The sequence below is a fragment of the Podarcis bocagei genome (genome assembly GCF_964188305.1).
Source record: "Podarcis bocagei genome assembly, chromosome: 7".
In the NCBI taxonomy this organism is placed as follows: domain Eukaryota; kingdom Metazoa; phylum Chordata; class Lepidosauria; order Squamata; family Lacertidae; genus Podarcis; species Podarcis bocagei.
The window spans coordinates 51,825,199-51,845,183 of NC_138132.1; the positions used below are offsets into that span (position 1 = coordinate 51,825,199).

The 19,985-nt window shown below is 46.1% G+C and overlaps 1 protein-coding gene across 5 annotated transcripts in view; it reads left to right on the top strand.

The window, feature by feature from the left end:
* The window catches only part of ZFPM1 (zinc finger protein, FOG family member 1), a 119,139-nt gene that overhangs the window by 55,710 nt on the left and 43,444 nt on the right, over positions 1-19,985 (top strand). For all 5 annotated transcript variants that reach the window (XM_081202599.1, XM_081202595.1, XM_081202596.1 and 2 more), the window contains exon 3: positions 6,693-6,788. In XM_081202599.1, the coding sequence (XP_081058725.1) occupies positions 6,693-6,788 (96 nt within the window). The remainder of the gene's footprint in view (positions 1-6,692; positions 6,789-19,985) is intronic.

The window sequence follows — 19,985 nt, forward strand, 5'->3', positions numbered from 1 at the left end:
TCCAGCTCCCATCAGCTACAAGCCAGCGGGGCCAGTGGTCAGGGATGAAGGGAGTTGTGGTGCAGCAACATCTGTCAGGCTGCAAGTACGCCCCCCCTCTCTGATACATGAAAGGATTGCTGTGGTCATTCTGTAGAGAAGGAAAGGCAATCTGCCCATGCTCAGAGGTGCAGTCTTTTATTACTCCTGTTTCTCATATGGGAACAGAAAAGGATGCAGTTCAGTGGTAGTGCCATGGCTCAGCGGTAGAGCATGTGCTTTGCACACAGGAGGTCCCAGGTTCAATCCCCAGCATCTCCAGATAGAGGTGGGGATCCTGGAGAACTGCTGCCGGTCAGTGCAGGTAATATTGGGCCAGATGGACCAAGGCTATGACTCTGTGTAAGGCAGCTTCCTATGTTCTTCCACTGTCTGCAATCATACTTAGGGTTTGTAACATTTGCAAAGCAGATTGTGCACGTTAACTTGGAATCCTTACGAGAGACTTGTAAGATAGGTCAGTACTATTGTCCCCATACTGCAGATGAACAGCCTACCCTAAGGGCTGCTCACAGCTTCGTGGGAGAGGCAAGACTTCAAATGGGGATTTCGTAGCTCTGCTTCTTATAGCCTCTATGCTGCTGCTGTAGCAGCAGCAGCAGCAGCTCCCTGCTCTGGCTCAAATTTCAATCAATAAATTCTGCTCTCTCTCCACAGCAATTTGTAATCTAATTAAGGGTCTGAGTTTCTTGCTACTGTGCCTTGAAAGACTGCAGACCTGGCTAGGTAAATGCTGACCTAGAAATGCAAACCACACACACACACACACACACACACACACCGCTTCTGTCTTCCAGCTTTTTAGAAACATGAGTTGGCCCAAACACTAGTGACTGTCTTATTTGTCCATAGAAGCAGCAGGAATATTGAGGCTGTAATACTATGTGTGCTTACATGAGAGAAAAATTCCCTAGAAAAGAGCAAGAGTGTTAATGTCGACAAGATCTAATTGGACTACTTTTACCTCTCCACACCTCCCTCCCTCCCTCCTCTCTCATTTATTTATCTATAAAGACATTTTTATTATTTTAGAGTATTTTATAAATGGTTAAATGTTAGAATTGAAAATAGAATTTAAAAACACATTTCTCAAAAAGGAAATCAGATAACTGCCTATGAGTCAACTCATCCTTCTGGGGAAGGCTAGACAAATAAGTAAAGTTTGTGGCACTCAACAAAATGTGTGTAAATGTTTGAATGTTACAAAATAGCTTAGCAGCATGCAGCAGGAAAAATACAATTGAAAACAGAATTTAAGAACACATTTTTCAAAACAAAGAAATTCGATAACTGCCTATGAGTTAACTCATCCTTCTGGGGAAAGTTAGACAGATAAAAAACGTTTCTGGCACCCAACAAAGTGTGTACAGTGTTGGAGGTTGTTTTAAGGCCCCATCTGTGCTAAACATTTAAAGTTAAGAGACTTCTGTTGCCCTCACAGAGCTACAGTTCCCAGATTCCTGAACCCATTAAACCACTCTAGAAGTTGTAGCTCTGTGAAGGAAATAGGGGTCTCCTCTCAGTACCAAACAGGCAAACTACAGTTCCTGGGGTTCTTTGGGGGAAGCCATGACTGTTTCAAGTGGTATGATAGTGTTTTGAAAGTACAGTGCCTGTGGTGATTACCTCCCAACGCACAATGTGTGCTCTGCCCAGGTAGGGCTGCCATGTGTCCTCTTTATCCAGGACATGGTCTCTTTTTCAGGGGTAGAATTTAAGACAAATTGCATCTATTTGCTTTGAATGACCGTCATGATGTCCTCTTTTTTCTCTTCAATATAATGGTAACCCTACCCAGGTAATGTGCTCCTGTGCCTTTTAGGCCATAACAAGGTTCCCTTTAAAAAAAGAAAATGTCATAGAACCCAACTTGGATGATGATTATTATATTATATACTTTTTTCTTTTCATTCTCCCCGCACCGGTTTCTTTTCTTACTTATTTGTAGCATTTATATGGCAAGGCACCCAATGGCGTTTTAAACCACTAAAACAAATGATATAACATGTAAAGTTGGCTGCAGGGGGCAGTCCGACTGAAGTAGGCCCTGATGTTGTGTGTGCCTCCTTTGCTCGTCCTCATCTTCCTCCTCGCAGGGCAAAAACAGGCAGAAAGGGCCTGCTTCATATTCCTGCCAACTGGTTCCCATTTGGCAGTGGGACATAACCTAGAGCCTAAGTTGTGTGTTTTGGTTTCATTTTCTGCTACAGTGGTGCCCCGCAAGACGAACGCCTCGGAAGACGAAAAACTCGCTAGATGAAGGAGTTTTTCGTTTTCTTAGCCGCTTCGCAAGACGCATTTCCCTATGGGCTTGCTTCGCAAAACGAAGCTTGCCCCGCAAGCTCCGGGGATAGTGGGGAAGCGCAGCGCGTCTTCCCCGCTGTCCCCGGACCCCTTTTGAACCAAGGGGCGGCAACGGGGAGAAGCGATCTTCTCCCCTCCGCCCCTTGCTTCAAAAGAGGGGACAGAGGGGAAGGCACGCACACCTTCCCCTCTCTCCCCGGACCCCTTTTGAACCAAGAGGCGGCAACGGGGAGAAGCGATTCTCCCCGCTGCCCCTTCCCTTGCTTTAAAACAAGTCTGGGGACAGAGGGGAAGGCGCGCGCGCCTTCCCCTCTGTCCCCGGAGATTGCGGGGCAGGCAACGGGGAGAAGCAATCTTCTCCCCGCCGCCCCTTGCTTTAAACAGGTCCGGGGACAGAGGGGAAGGCGCGCGGCGCTTCCCCTCTGTCCCCGGACAGTCTCCATAGGAACGCATTGATTGATTTTCAATGCATTCCTATGGGAAACCGTGCTTCGCAAGAAGAAAAAACTTGCGGAACGAATTAATTTCGTCTTGCGAGGCACCACTGTACTTAAATGGTGAGTGTGCTTGGCTCCTAAGCAGAGGGTCAGCAAATTTCTAAAGCTGTTTTATTTATATATTTATATATAATAAAAAACAAGGGAGCATAAATAGTAATATTCATAATTTGATTATCTCCCTGATAAATGTCAGGCATTATTTGGTGACCCTTGGCCATCTAATTTTTCCTCTTTCATGCACACGTATGCACACACAGTGAGCGTTGTGCCAGTGTGATGTAGTGATTAAGAGCAGTGGACTTGTTCGATTCCCCGCTCCTCCACATGCAGCTGATGGGTGACCTTGGGCCAGTCACACTTCTCTGAAGTCTCTCAGCCCCACTCACCTCACAGAGTGTTTGTTGTGGGGGAGGAAGGGAAAGGAGATTGTTAGCCCCTTTGAGACTCCTTAGGGTAGTGATAAAGCGGGATAGCAAATCCAAATGCTCCTCCTCCTCCCACTCCCCTGGCACGTTAACTGCCATTGTCCACGCACAACTGCATAGATGTCTATTAGGAAGCTGTTCATCTCTGAGGGACTTGCAGGATGTTTGGGACCTGGGGCAGGGGCAGTGAGGCAGTTTGTGGGTGGGAAGCCAAGTGTTTTGTGCAATGGCAGACTTTGACCCACCGAGCTAGTCTGTAGAAAAGGAAGCAAGAGGTTCCTTTATCTGATTTTTAAGGCTCTCTACAAGAGCCTCAGGCTGAGGGGTGGGGGGTTGCGGGGGGGGGGGAGGTTAGGGAGAGCAGAGAGCTCTGAAAGCTCCAGCCTGAACAGTGCACCTGGCACTAGCGCGTCGTGATAAAAGGAGGCGATAGCGCATGATAACGCACCGGCTGCAATAACTGCTGCTCCTGTGGCGCATAGCAAAAAGCTTTCAGCGCGATGGATAACAATCAATATGCCAGCCACTTTGATTTATAGCCAAAAATAATGGGACTTTTATACCCGACGATTGATTTACTTGATGTTAATCATCCACCCCACCCCCCCATTCCCGCCTTATCACCTGTATTAATAATCACCAATCGCCGGTGACGTCACCACCCCCAGGCGCCCTTTATGGCGCCAATCGATTGGGCCATGGTTGTGGGGCCTTTTTTGGCGGTGGTTATTAGGGGCCTGGGTGCAAAGGCAAACATGCCCTCTGCCCGCTAATCTTTCACGCTGTCTTATGCAGATAGGCTTATCGGCAGGATCTCAAACAGCAGTTAATGGGGAAAATAATTGTCATCAAGTTGCTGTGAGTCTGCCACCGGGAGAGTTGGCCCAGGAAGTAAGTTCTCTTTCCCCACCCAATTTTATTTTCTTTCATTTTTTCTTTTCGTCAGCCAGCTGGCGCTGGGAGAAGGCGGATGGGAGGTCTAGAAAATAAGGAAGCAACTCTGAGCCCCCCAAATCATCCAGTCACAGTTGATGTTTGTATCACACAAGCTTAAAGTGAAGCATCATGGGAGTGTTCTGGGATTGCCAGCTCAGTGTGCTCTTCAGCAAAGGCTCTCTGTTATGTGCCCTTTCTACATGGGCTGCGTTAGGTTGGGGAATAGCCGTAGATTGGTGGAAGAGCTCGCAGAAGGCCTCAGGTACAAACCCCGGCATCTCCCTATAAGTGTGGGAGACTCTGGACAACTGCTGCCAGTCAGTGTGGGCAGTACTGAGCGATGTGGAGCAATTGGCCTGGCTTGATATTATGTACTTCGAATGACTTGAGAGAGAGCATTCCTGAGCAATTGGCATGCTCATTCTGATGGCTTGTTTTGTTTTGTTTTGTTTTGTTTTGTTTTGTTCTATTTTATTTTATAAAAAAGCATTCATTTTCTGGGAAGTTCTTTTTAATCTCTTCATAACAAGGGTGATTGACCCTCCTGATATTTTAGTGCCGAAACAGCTTGATAGGTAATGGTACCGTACGGCATCTTTATTTTCAGACTGCTTGATACTGATTTTATCTGCTCTTTTATTTTATATTATCTTTTTCTTCTTACCTTTTTTCAAACTGTTGTTTGGAGATTTTATGGAAAGGCAAAGTATAAATGTCGGCTGTGGCTTCTTCTCTTTTTTTAGACCTTACTGCCTGCAAATGAGCTTGAAAATAGATCGAGAGTGGCTAGTAAAACCTGATATGCCCAAGTGAGTCTTAGCAAGAGAGGTAGTGGTTAGCACTTTGCATAGCTCCTTATTCCTGCTTGTTGCCCCGCCTTCAATTTGAATAAATTTTAATTTGCACAATTCATTTGGATTTTAGGCTTTGCCTTTTCTTCACACAGAACACAAACTTCTTTAATTATTAGAACTTCATTGAGGGTTTTTTTTTTAAAAAAAGTATTGAGCACCAGTGCAGCATAGTGGTTAGAGTGTCAGACTAGAAGCTGGGAGAGCAGGGTTCAAATCCCCACTCGGTCGTGAAGCTCAGTGGGTGACCTTGGGCCAGTCCCTCTCCCTCTCAGCCTAACCTACCTTACAGGGTTGTTGTGGGGATTAAATGAAAGAGGGGGAGAACCATGTAAGCCACATGGAGCTCCTTGGAGAAAAAGGTGGGATATAAATGCCACAAATAAATAAAATATTGCAAAGTATGTCTGGTTTGTGGGCTCTGTCTTCAAACATCAGGTACAGGGAAGATATAGAGATAATACACAGGTAGGGGTGCCAACTTAAATAAAATATTTGGGGGTGGGGAGGAGGTAAGCCACGCCCAACACAATCACAAGATGCAGCACACACACACCATTTGAATGGCAGTGCCCATCAACTGAGCTCAAATATTTTATTGGGGGAGTTGAAGGGGCCTCGGCCCTTAGGAGTTGGCTGTTATGACGATGAGTGATGAGGCAAGGGCTGCAGCAGTCAGATTCATTATTATCTAGCAAGCAGCTCTGTATGTTGCTTGTCACCTTGTGGGGTTTTCTGGCATCCTATGCACGTCTTTCTATCCTTGGTTGGGAGCCAGTTCAACATATTAAATGTCATTATTATTCCTGGGCCTAGTTCTTAGACATCAGGTGAGAACCCAACCCATTCACTGAAGTCTAATTCTCCCAGACATTAGGTGAGGTGGTGAACAATTCACTGGACCACTTCTGTCTTTGAAAACTGAGGGGTGGGTGAAACACAGCTCACACGGTCAAATGCTCTACTAGAATTAAAATGTCTGCACTTAGAAAACAGTTGTCTCCAGAAGGCAAGCTAAGCTTGAATCCCTTCCTGCTGACACACCCCTTTCCAGAATGCAGGGGCTGGTGTCATTTTGGATAGAAGGTGTCAGGGAATTGCCATCAGCTCAGAGGTGAGAGGTGAAAGGGCAGTTGTGTTATAGGGACCCTCCAAAAATCTTGCAAAGCAGTTCCTCCTCTGGCGAGGAGGGAAGTTCCACCTCCAGTGGAGAGGAAGTGGTGGGAGCAGGGGATGCTAGGGAGAGCCTCAACACTGAGCCTGAGCAAACCAGAGGGGAGGGAAGTACCCCTTTGTCAGCGCCCATTCTGACATAGTATTCACCCATGTGCATCCCCACGTACAGCGTGAAATGGTACAGACCAGACTCAGTTCCATGCAGTACAATTACGTTCTGATCATCCCACTTGCTGCATGGGGGAGCTAGGTCTTTTGCTTTCTATCTCCAAAGAACACCCCCTTCTTAGACATGGTGAGCGCTCTGTTCATGATGCAGCTGTGTGAATGGCTGTCTTAAAGCTGGGTCATGGGACTTGGCTCATAAAAGCCTGGTACACCTGAATGGCTGACTATATTTTCTTCACAGACCTCAATGATTCTGAGTGATGATTCAATGATTTCATTACTTCAATTTTCAGAGACTGAACTCAGAGAGAGCTTGGAGAGCCCAAAGGAGCCAGATAAACAAGAGATTCTGGAGAAGCCCCAGGAGCCAGAGCTTTGGAATGGGCCAGGTAAGTACCCCCGCTCCTCCTCCTGCCTTCCCTGCTAAACCAGCCCAAACTCCCCTAAGTAATGAAAGAGATCTCATGCAGGTAGGGGCAGGCCTGTGCTGCTTCTGCTGTCATGGAGCTGGTATCTTAACTAAGTTCCAAACTGAGCACAGATCTCTCCAACCAAAATTGGTTTTTAAATGAAGGCAATCAATCAGAGACTTTTAATTCTTTCCCCCTTGATTGATTGACACCTTTTGGGGAATCCTGAAGGGCAGTGTCTTTAAGAATGCGAAGACTTCTTTAATAATTTGAAGCAAAAATCGCCACGCATAGGGAGAAAGTCCACCGTTAATGTTTCCTTTCTATGTCAAATGTGGGGATGTTACAGGCAGAGCAGAGCTAAAAGGCTTCTGAAGGCTAGTAAGCTCATGAGCCCTGAGAATTGTGGCAAGCCGTGAGTTTTAGGAAAGCTGGATGCTGCTCATAGTCCCCCCCCCCTTCTCACTGGACTTTCATCTGTAAACCAACAAGTCATGCAGAGAAACAATTGGGTGTGCCAGTCTCCATCTGTCAGTGGAAAAGTCTGTGAGTGTGTGATGACCTGGCGAACAGCAGCTTGGTTATATATGATCTGGGGTGGAGGGGGATGGATGTGTATTTAGAGTGATAGGGAAGGATCCTTAGCTAAGCACCTGCTTTGCATGGTCCCAGGTTCAATCCCGGGCATCTCCAGGCAGGGCTGGGAGAGAACCTTGCCTGAAACCTTAGAAAGCTATTGCCTGTCAGTTTAACTAATTCTGAGTTAGATGGGCCCATGATTTGACTAAGTATCAGGCTGGCACCCGTAGGGATAACTCCCTTGTCAGTGGAGGTAGAGCTTGGCCATTGTGGGTTGCTTTTCTGTCCATGAATTTGCCTAATCTTCTTTTATCCAGGTTGGTGGCCATTACTGCCTTCTGTAGGCATGAGTTCCATAATTTAACAATGCGCTCTGTGGAAAAAGTACTTCCTCTTGTCTGCCTTGCAGCCTCCCAACATTAAGCTTCATTGGAGGTCCATGAGTTCCAGTGTTATGAGAGGAGGAGGGACATTTCTCCATACATTTTCTCAATGCCATGCATCGTTTCAGGAACTTCTACCATGTCGCCTCTTACTCACCTTCTCTCTGGCCCAAAAAGTTTCCTCAGAGGAGAGTTGATCCCACCCCCTCGATCATTTTGATTGCCCGTTTCCGAATGAAGCCAGTAAGCTTCCTCCTCCTTAGTGTTGCCCTTGCAGAACTCATCAAGGAAGAGGATGGGGACGGATCTAGAATGAGTTGGATCCAAATGAGCACCAGGCATCACGGTGTGTCACTGAGGATGGCAGCCTCTGTGATCTAGAATGGATCAAGGATGAGAAATCTAGTTCCATGTCTGTGAGACTGCCTCAGGTGTCTTTAAAAAAAAAGTTCATTTCTTACTTATTTGTGAAGGAGGGCCCTTTGTTGTTTTCTTATCCTTCCTCCTTTTCCAAGCACATCTCATAACTCCAGCTTTTGCTTTATGGCTTTTGCTGCTTGAATTGAGAGGATGACCAAATTCATCCTAGCAAATCCACAAAGACACTCCAACTCACCCCACATATACACACAGCTTCTTGGTCACTTTGTAAAGAACTCCCAAAGTCCAGACTGCCTTGAGTCACTCCCCTGCCATGCCCTGAATGCGAATCCCATCTTCCTCTGCATCAGCAGTTGCTTGTGAGTATTATAATATTATTAAAAGGTTTTATACACCACCTTTCATTTCAAGAAGAAATACAGTGGTACCTCGGGTTACATATGCTTCAGGTTACATACGCTTCAGGTTACAGACTCCGCTAACCCAGAAATATTACCTCGGGTTAAGAACTTTGCTTCAGGATGAGAACAGAAATCATGCTCCGGCGGCGTGGCAGCAGCAGGAGGCCCCATTAGCTAAAGTGGTACCTCAGGTTAAGAACAGTTTCAGGTTAAGAAGAACATACCTCCAGAACGAATTAAGTACTTAACCCGAGGTACCACTGTACTAGGGCGGTTCAAAGAAATGAATAAAAGCCTAGCCAACAGCAAAATAACAAGAACAAAACCAATTCTAAAAATGCAGCTACCCATAATTAAAAGGCACATTGAAGCAACAACATTATAACATCCATAATTAAAGTATATAATAAACAAGGCAAATTAAAGCAGTGTAACAATAAAGAGAAACCATTAAAGCAACAATGAAAGCAGAAGATTCAAGTCAGGAGATAGGAAAGTGAGAGTCGCTTCTAAAAGTGTTTGTCTGCTTTCTTCTTCTCTTTCCCCTGCCCCAGCGCACACACAGAAACACACACACACACACACACACACACACACACACACACACACACACCACTCCCTGTTCAGGAAGGGAAATGTCTGTTCACAGCCAGGCTGATATCCCCAGCCCTTCCTAGATGTATTGGCCGGAAATATATCTGCAGGACTTCCCTTGCCACTACCTCCTCTGTCTCTTCCTTGGTTATCTGCTCTTTCCCACCCCAGACCTTTTGGCCTCGATGGACGGATGTGAGGCTGCTCTGCTCATCCTTGGCTGGCCACATGGCACAGCACCCCCTCCTTCCTCCCACCCACCCTGCCTACGCCTGCTCTGTCCACTGCTGCTCTTCATTCATCTCAGAACAGCACAAGGGAGACTCAAGATGCCCAAATCCCTTTTGCCAACATACTAAGAGCAGAGTAATGGTTTATATCCAGCTTTGCTTACGGGACCCTTAACCTTGACTTTGTCCCTGGCTCAGCCCCAAGAACTGGGGGGTTGTTGTCTTCTCAAGGGGTAGGATGCTCAGCTGATGGCACAACCACCAGATAAGACAAAGTACTCCTTCAACACTTTATATTGTTTCATTGGTAGCGTAAGAGGAAAAATGACTATTACTCATACGTCATCTAAGCACCACCACAAGGGATCCTGATTAAGCGTTTAGCTATTTGATGCTGAATGTTATCTGTTAATTCTCTTCTATCCTGTTTCCCCATTCTTTTTCATAGAATCATAGACTGCTGAAGTTGGAAGGGACCACAATGGTCATCTAGTCCAGCCCCCTGCAATGCAGGAATCTTTTGCCCAATGTGGGGCTCATACACATGACCCTGAGATTAAGAGTCCCACGCTTTACTGACTGAGCTATCCATCAAAAACTTTCTTTTCATTTAAACCAATTCATGAACCAAGAACCTATACACTGACCGCTAACAATACACCTGTAATATGGTAAATATTAGTGCAAATTCATTATGGTTGTTGTGATATACAAATGACATGAGAAGACTTGGTCTGCTTATTATTTATTATTTATTATTGGTCTGCTTGGTCTGCTTATTATTTATTTATTATTCCTTGGTCTGCTTATTATTTATTTATTATTCCTTATTATATACTTATTATTATATACTTATTATATACTTATTATTATATACTTATTATTTATTATTCCTATGATCCATTTTGATAAAACCCAACATAAAGTTATTTAGAAAAAATGACGACAAGCTTCTCCTTCATGCAACACATACCGTATTTTTCACTCCATAAGACGCACCTGACCATAAGACGCACCCAGCTTTTAGAGGGGGAATGCAAGAAAAATAATATTTAAAGGGAGCACGGCTCTTGGGGGCTTTTCCGGGAGGTGGGGGAAGGGTCTGAGGGGCTAAGCCAGAAGCTAGAACAGCAAGAGGAAGCGCTGCGCAGCAATCCCTTTCGCTGTTCTGGCTTCTGGGATAGCCGTGCAGCCTGCATTCACTCCATAAGACACACACACATTTCCCCTTATTTTTAAGGAGGGGGAAAGTGTGTCTTATAGAGCGAAAAATACGGTACTTAAACTGTGGAACTCACTCCCACAGGAGGCAGTGCTGGCCACCAACTTGGTTGACTTTAAAAGAAGATTAGATAAATTCATGGAGGATAAGGCAATTAATGGCCACTAGCTATGATAGCTGTGCTCTGCCTCTCCACTGCTGGAGGCAGTACTCCTTCTGCATGCCAGTTCCTGAAAACCACAGGAGGAGAAAGTGGGTGGCCACTAGGAGAACAGCTTGTTGGGCTTGATGGGCCATTGGCCTGATCCAGCAAATTCTTATCATGTCCACATATATTAGGGGTGGTGAATAAATTTGATTTAGTTTGCATTTAAAGGTGATCCCTCCCTAATTTGTGCTTTCCAGTACAATGCGCAAACCAAAACACAGCCCTTCTTCGAAATTTGCATTTCTCTGAATTTTGCAATGTAGTTCTCTAGTCAAGCAATATGTACAAAGATTTGCATACTAGCATGCATAAAAATGCATGTATTGTTGAAAATAGCACATACCAAAATGCATTATATTAGAGAGAATTGTTTTTAAAAAGTGCATATCAGGCAAAAGCCATATAAAAAGGTGAATGTTATATTATCCACATGAAGATATCAATGAATTTGCATGATGATTATTTTTTTTTAATGGTAACTGATATAAAATGTGGAGAACTGAATTTAAGACTGGAAAAATGAGAAACTTGGAGAAACTTGAAATTGACCCATTCATCCACCCCTTGCTCTTGGTTTATTTGTTACATTGATATTCTTCTTCTCCTCCAAGGAGCTCAATGTAGCATCAAAGCCCCCCCCCCCACTTTAAATCTGTGCAACAATTCTGTGAGATAGGTTAGGCTGAGAGAGTAGTAATTTGTCCATGATCATCCTGTGAATTTTGTCACCCAATAGGGATTTGAACTCAGACCCTCTAACCACTACACTACTGCAGCACATTGCATGCAGCTGCACTGGTCCTCAGTCTTGTCTGCAGATGGTGGGTGATGATAGGACCAGCACATGGGGAACTGTGTACACATGGTCAGGATTGGAGCAACTTGGACACAAGATTTCTCCCACGTCTCTTCTTTTCTTGTGTTCCCCAGGGACAGCATATCTCTGTACTAGGAATTGAGAGGAATAGAGTGTACAGCTCTGGCTACCCTGCGTGCCTTAAGACCATGTCTAGGCTGAGTTGGGGGATGTGTATCAACCATAGCTCAGTGGTGGAGTGCACCTGATTGGTGTGCAGAAGGAGCTAAGCTCCATACCTGACATGTTTATGAGATCTGGTGGCAGTGGATGGGAAGAAGAAACCTTTGAGAATTAGTGTAGACAATTCTGGGCTTGATGGACCAAAGGCCTGACTCAATGTAAGGCAGTTTCCTATGTTACTGTTCATAAAGCACCAGCCATGGTGTCATGGTTAGAGTGTCAACAGTGACACCCTGCAGATCGTGAAGCTCACAGCATGACTTTGGGTCACTCACAGTCTCAGTAACATAGGAAGCTGCCTTATACTGAGTGAAACCAATGGTCTGTGTAGCCCAAACTTATCTACACTGACTGGCAACAGTTCTGATGAGTTTCAGGCAGGGTTCTCTCCTAGCCCTACTTGAAGATGCCTGGGATTGAACCAACGACCTTCTGCAGAACAGCCATTCTACTACTGAGCTTACGGCTCTTGGTCTCTCAGCTTGACTTACCTCACAGGATTGTTGTGAGGATAAATGAGGGGGGCGGAGAGTCAAGTTCCATCTTGAGCTCCTTGGCAGAAAGGTGGAATATATACAAATGTAACAATAAATAAATAAACTGCAGCCACTAGTCTTCATATCAAGTACATCTCGCAAAATATACTTCTTCCACCCTGTTTTAAGTCTGGCACCAGGTTGCTGTCAAAGCTTCCTTAGAGCCCCCCTTATATTTCACTGCAGCCTTCTTAAAAGGTCAGGAAAAACACCTTTTACTGTTTTCTATCCACTCTCTGCAGAGAGACTTTTGAGGAGGGGCTTCCTTGCGTCTGTGGAACCCATGCAAGTCTGAATCTGTGTGGTAGGATCTTCCTTGTGTAGACTTCTGCCACTTCATGTTGTGGGTGTTCTGTTTCTAATTTCTGTTGACGGGATGTGAGCTGGGACTCCAAAGTTCTGGCTTCCACTTGTGTGAGGGAAGTGCACTCTGAACATGCTCGAATGCACCTTCCTACCAGAAAAGTCCCAGATGTTGCAAATGTTGCAGTCAGTGGTTTGCTCAATTAAGTTCCCTGAAGTTGAAAAATAGGTCCTGACACTGTATCCTGGATCAAATTCATAAGCAACCAGAGTAAGGGTGGCAAGTTGCTTCCTCTTCCTTTCCCCCCTTGTTCCTCCCTCCTCCCCCTGCCCGCCCCCACTGGAGTTGGTTATTTGCATTCTTTATGTAAAAGAGATTTTATTATCGCCGCTGTGCAGCCCATCTCCACTCTGGTAATTGGAGTGATATTAATTTCTGTGTGGCTGGGAGTTGATGTGAGTCCGGCGATGCTGCGGCGATAGGCTTTTCCTTTCTGCGCTAACCGCCGCGATAGGCCTTCTATCAGTCTCTGTGCAGGCACCACACTTATCAGGAATGGAATGGGTAAAAAAAAAAGGGAAAGAGGAAAAAAAGGGAAACTTTGAGCAGCCTGAATTTCTTCTTTATCTGGCAGGATCCGCCGTGTGTCAGCAGTGGCAGGCTAGGAGGATGCTGTGTGGAGGCCAGGCCAGGCGGGTGGGTGGGGGTGGAGACAGTTGTGTTTTTCAAAGCTGCTGGGTGCCATCCAGTTTTGTCCCTCCCAAATCTTCTTTTGCCAAATCTTCCTGCAGAACCTCTTGCATTGGAATAAGACAAGGATAGGGAATATCTAGCCCTTCAGATGTTGCTGGATTACAGCTCCCATCATCAGTTTGGGTTTCTCTCATCTTACCATTTTTCCAGTCTGAACTTCAGTTCTCCACATTTCCACATCAGTTTCAGGTGTGTGTGTTTTTTTTAAGGCTTCTTGAAAATTCTTCATATTTTAGTGTGAATTTCTCCTAACGTGCACATTTTGCGTAAATCACACATTTTTGCAAATGCCAATATGCATTTTTGTATGTCACTTTCACTTATATTTCCATTTCTATACACATTTTACCTTAATATATGCACTTTCGTACATGATTGCTTGGCTGGAGAACTGCGTTGCAAAATTTGGAGAAGAGCAAGTTTCAAAGTGGGGCTCCATTTCAGTTGGTGTATTGTTGTCTTTAAATGCCAACTGAATTAAATTTCTACTCCACCTCTGTTGGCTATGCAGGCTGATGGTGTCATGGGACTCATTACATTGTTTCCCCCCTTCTGATTCTGTTAAAAGTATTAATGAAAATCCAAGACAGACGTTTTCAAGGGGCAGTTCTAGGGAGAACCCTGGCTACTTAAGAAGCTGGCAAAGGAAGTCCTTATATGCTCCTCCTCTGATTTCAACAAGCCAATCGCCATCTTGGATGGGCAGTACCAGGCCTGCTTTGGAAGCTTCTTCCCTGGAGACTGCAGTCACATGGCCCACCACATGGGGCAGTGATCATCACTTCCTGAAATTATGTTGATCTAGTCCAGGGTCCTGCTTCCCACATGGAGAGCAGAAAGGCGCAGGAGCCTTGTCCCTCAGTTCCGCCCCCCCTAATTTGAATATAGAGATTTTAGAGAAGTTTACTGCTTCTGAACCTGGAAATTTCAGTTGTGTGTACTGAAGGTCCGTTTGTGAGGAACCCTTCCTGAAGGGCAAGGATGCTCTACCACATCTCTCCAGGGATGTGCTATGGGGCTTGGAGTACCCCAATGCTCCTGTTTCAAGTGCCCAGTATTTTTGCACCACTCTTCCTCCAGCACAGGCCTCAGCAGGGGAGGCTGCCAGGCGTGGTTGGGTGGGAGAGGATGAGCAGCCATCCTTCACGTTTCTGATAGCCACGCACATTCATGCGCCTCACTGAAATGAGAAAGTCAAGGGAAGGAGAAGAAAATGAGAGGGAATTTTTTCCTCCCCTCTCTTTCTCTTTTTAATCTTTGCTATGACCTTGTTCGCTGGAGGGGTCTTGGCTGCTTTAAAATTCTGATATGCAAATAGCTGATAGCTATAATCTATAATCCTCAACTTGGGAGCGTTTGCAGATGTAGCTGCCCATTCTGTTTGACTTTCTGTTCTTGCAAGTCTGGCTCGTGGCATGTGTGTGTTTCCCCAAAATAAAAAAAATAAATTTAAAAACCTCATGAGAGCTTCTAGTTGCTCCCAATAGAGTGGGTTGCCATTTCTGAAATGTACCCCAGAAGTAAGAGAGAGGGAAGGAAGCGGGCAAAGTCTCCCGAATTTGTTTCTTGGCAGATCCCATTCTGTACCAAAGGTGGCCTGGACTAGTTGTTGGAGAGTAGCTGGCTGGTTGTCGCAGGAGCTTTCATTCTGCAGCAGCCAATCACAAAAGGAGTGTTGGTGGCTGAGATCCTACGGCTGCAGTGGCCTTGTGAAAATGCTATCGGTGAGAACAGGGAAGATGGTGGGTCATTATATTGTTGTCCACCACCCAAATCTCCAAGCGGTGCAAGATTCCAGGGGTCCCAGGCACTTATCCATGGTTGCTTTTGGGAATGAGACTGAGTCTTTTTGATATATTGTTTATTTACACATATATGCAAGCTGAGCCTATGATGGAGGGGTCCCCAGCATCGACACCCCAAGAGGTTCTGATTTCTCCCATGGCTGCTGCCTTGGATTCAAACACAGACCAACCATCATGCTCTGACCCTCTCTCCAGCTTGCTGCCTTACCAGCCTGCAACCTTTTTCCTTCTAGGCCACATCACAGCCAACTCTCAATTCTGCTTCAAACTGTGGCTTTGTCTTCTAACCAGCTGTTTGAGCAGGAGAAGGGCCCCCACTCATTTGCCACCTGGCCCAGAGTCCCTTCTCTTTCTTCATGGCCCATCACCTTTCCCTTTGTTCGTTCTTAATGGTTCCACGGTGATTACCCTGTGAGGAAGCTAGCCTGGCCTATGTTTTAATCCTTGCTGGATCCAGGGGTTCAGGAGACTTGATTTACTTCCAACACTGACTGGGTCTAGGAACTTAGGGGTGTCTGGCACCGCCAAGCTCACAACACTATTCTTCTATGTGGAATTCCTTGCTGTAAGAAATGTCTTCCCCCAAAATTTGTACCCTCCAGTGTTTTGGGCTACAACTCCTAGTGCTGTCTGGTCTGATGGGAGTTGTAGTGCAAACTTCCTAAAAGGAGTGCCAGGTTGCATTGGGTTGGGGGCACAGCTGCCGTAAGAGCTGGAAATAACTGCAGGATTTGATGCCTTTCAGAGGGAACTGGGCAAGGTCAGTGAAGTCAGGTCTATCTGCTGCTCTCAGTGCCTAAATGGAGTCCTCATGTCCAGTAAGTTTTTTGTGTTGAAGTTGCTCCAGCCCCTCTGGCTTCGTATAACTTGAGCCCTTGTGTTCTTTGCACCTGATATGGGGCCCCTGTTCTCTTCAACCACCTGTGTGGCTTTAGGATTTAGCCCCCAAGTATTTATTTATTACGTTTCTATCCCAGCTTTCCTGCAAGGAGCTCAAGGTGGTATATGCATACTTCTCCTTCCCATTTTATCCTCGCAACAGCCCTGTGAAGGTAGGTTAGGCTGGCAGCAAGAGACTGGTCACCCAGTGGTCTTCATGCCTGAGTGGGGATTTGAACCCTGGTCTCCCATGTCATAGTCCCACCTTCTAACCACTACACCACCCTGGCACACTGATGGTGCAGACACACCCCTGGTTGATGTCTGCAAGGGAGAGTCTCTTCCCATTGCCCTGAGTGTTGTTGCCTGCACACAGCCACACAGCGGCTTTGAAACCGGTGCTCTGTGTTGTTCTGTGCTAATAAGACAGGCAGAGCTTATTATGGGCCCGCATCCAAATCAATATGTGCCTCAGCGTCATGGGATTAGCAGAGTGGGCCCTCCTTCCATTGCAGCTTCTCCTGTGCTGAGTGATATCAGTGCTTTGTGGATAGATCAAGCTCCGCAAGCATATTTAAAAGAAGCGGGGGAGAAATAATTGGGTTGTGACGGGGCACCTTCTCCACCTGTAACTCAGCCTTGTGTTTTACTGCCCTATTTCCTTTTTATGGGCTCCTTTATTTTCACACCCTATCAAATATTCAAATGTATCTGCGACCCCTGAGCCTCTTTATGGGGGGTCGTTTGTCACCTTTTATTTCTTTTTTGTCTCCCGGTAAAGAGCTCTTGCCATTAATTACAGGGGCTAAGGACCTCCCCCCCCCCCAGCCTGCTTTCTCCTTCCTTCAGTAACTCGGAGGGAGAGAAGGCTGCTGCATTCAGATGCCTGAAGCTTCTGCTTTTTCACTCCCCCTCCACAGAAGCTGCTAACATCCCCTTGCACCCAAGCCCACGGGCCTTGCCTTTACCTGCTCATGTCTGTTTCTCACCTTTCTGGGACTCTAGGTGGCAAAACTAGGGATTCCAGGGAGGTCTCCTATCCAGCCACTGGCCTGACCCAAACCTTCAGCTAGGTTGCCACACAGCATGCCTTCAGAATATTCTCCAAGACCACATTCCTGAGCTAGTCCTTTGGATCTCAAAGAAAAGTGGGGGGGGGGGGCAGGAAGACACAACTTCTTGTAAATTTTCTTTGAATGATCTATAGGTGGTTCTTAACTTGCCACAGGCAAGCGTCTCTTTGTAAGCCTGCACTCTTAATTAGTAGGCCTCTTCAGTATTTCTGGGCATAGGTCAGCTAGCATTAAGCACTCTCAGGTAGGCATGTTGCTCGTTTAACTGTATGAGTTCTAGTCACTCAATTTAAATACATGAGGGGGGAAACAATATTTCTAAAGGGACAAAAGCAAACATCCTTGCATTTTAAATGGTGCTCATATACGTCACAGTGGCTATCAACATAGAGTTATCCCCTCCCCTTGTCTGTCATGTAGAGGACATGCCTGTTTTAAGATGCTTTCAACCTGCAGGGTTGTTTTTCTAAAACATATAGTTTAAAAATAATAATACTTGTTTTTGAATTTGCTGACCTTACAGGTGTAAGCATCTGCTTAGCTTTCCCACCAAAATATGAAGGAGATCAAGGTGTCTAGTTTTTGGCTGGTACCCTCATACTGTCCCTGTGGTGAATGCCATTATTTTATCAAAATAAAAAAATTCCTTCCAGTAGCACCTTAAAGACCAACTAAGTTAGTTCTTGGTATGAGCTTTCGTGTGCATGCACACTTCTTCAGATACACTGGATTTTTATTTTTATTTATTATTATTATTATTATTATTATTATTATTATTATTTATTTTATCAGTTTTACAGAGGGAAAGGTAAGGCAGAGAAGGAGATCAGTTTGCTAAGGCCAGATGATGAACCCATGACAGAAGAGATGGACACAAACCCATATCTCCTCATCCAGAGCCAGTGATTTATCCTTGAGTGAGTTTGCTTTCCACTCAAGGGGCCCACAGGGGCCACCCGCCCACACCTGTGATTATAGGAACATGAAGAACAGCCCACCTGGATCAGACCAAGGTGAGCTTATGTATCCCAGCATCCTGATTTCCACTCGGGCCAAGAGATGAGTCTGGGAAAGCCCAAAGAAGGCATGGCAGAAATAATACTGTTTTCCCAGAGTTGTCCCCCAACAGGCACACTGCATTTGAGCATAGATTGCCTTCAGACATGGAGGACCTGCATGTCTTCTCCAGCAAAAGTCTTCTTCTGGGATTGAAGATGTCACTTCCAAGCAACCTTCAGTTCCAGCATTCTCAGTGTTTAGGAACCGGCTGCTACATAAGCAGTTGCCTTGCTGGATCAGTAAAATCTACCCTGTCCACCTTTTTCTTTCCAACTGTGTCGGGCCAGGTGCCCTTGGGAAGCTTGTGAGCAGGGCATGGCTACTGTTGGCTGATTGGACCAAGGTACTCCGCCACTGGACTTGGAGGCTCCATTTTCCTATTACAGCTGATGATCATGGATATTGTCTGAGCCACAGCCAAGGGGCGACTGTTGCTATCAAATTAAAACAGTACACACTAACCCCCCCCCCATTTCCCTGGCCTTTATTTTTGCTCCATCTCCCCCCCCCCAGCCCAGCTCTCTTTCCTTTCCTTTCCTTTCTTTTTTTATCTGTGCTGCGACTCCTGTCTGAGTAATCTCTCCCCGCCTGAAGTTTTCTCTGCAAACCTCAAGGTTTATTATCAGGCAGCACAGGGCAGCGCGAGGCGGGACGGCCCGTTCTGATGGACAGGGCAGGGTTGGCCACCATCTTCCTGATTATCTTTTTGTGCTTTGTGTGTGTGTGTGTGTGTGTGTGTTTCTCTTCCCCTTCACATTGGTATGTGTGGGTGGGAAAAATTATTCCAGCTATTTTTCTTTATCGCTCATAGCAGAGTTTTACACTAGATAGTCCTATTTGTTTTAGATTACCGTGCTGGAAGGGAAGGGAGGGCTGGGCTGCAGGAGCCTGTTGCATTCTGGGGCTGAGGCCAGCCTTGATCCACAAAGCACATGATGCTTTGCAAAACATCCCAGGCGCTGGTGTGTTCCTCGTATTGAGAACTGGTGTGGTATTAAGAGTGTGTTGAACTGAGACCACCCTGACCTGGGTTCACTTCCGTTCTCAGCCACAAAGCTCATCCTTAGCCTAACCTACCTTGCAGGGTTGTGGTGAGAGGAGAAGGTAGGCAGAACCCCTTAGGCTAATCAGAGTTCCTGGGAAGGGAGGGCAAGCAGGAGAAATAAATCTGCTTTCCTCTGTGCATGCTCAGGAACACCCTTCTGATGCCACACCAGGTGTTCTAGGGTTAAATGGCTCTAAGGTGACGCCCTGTGTGTGCTGCCGGACTATTTAAGCAAAACCACTTAGGAAGGGAATTTTTGATTGGGGGGGGAGAAGCAAGGTGGGTCATGCTGGCGCTGATAAGGCAGGCCAGCGTAAAACAGAAGAAAAGGCAGTGAAGAGTCCCTCCTTTTATGAGACACAATAACCCACACCCTGGCGGGGGAGATAGGATCACGGTTCATTCCAGGCCTGAATACACCGCCCTTGCCTCCAGGATATGATCAGACCCTCCAAAGCCCATCTCCCTATTGTCCCTTCTCCTTGGAGCTGATGGTATCAGGGACCAGCCGGCCAGGACTCCGGTTTATGAGAAATTCTCTAAAGGGGTGTGTGGGGAGGCTGGAAGCAGGGTGGCGAGGGGGCAGGGTGGGTGGGATAAAGAAATAAGACCTGATATTGGGGGTGGGGAAATGGCATGATGTTGGGGCTTCGGGCTGACAAGGGCAGCCCAAAAATAGGTGCGG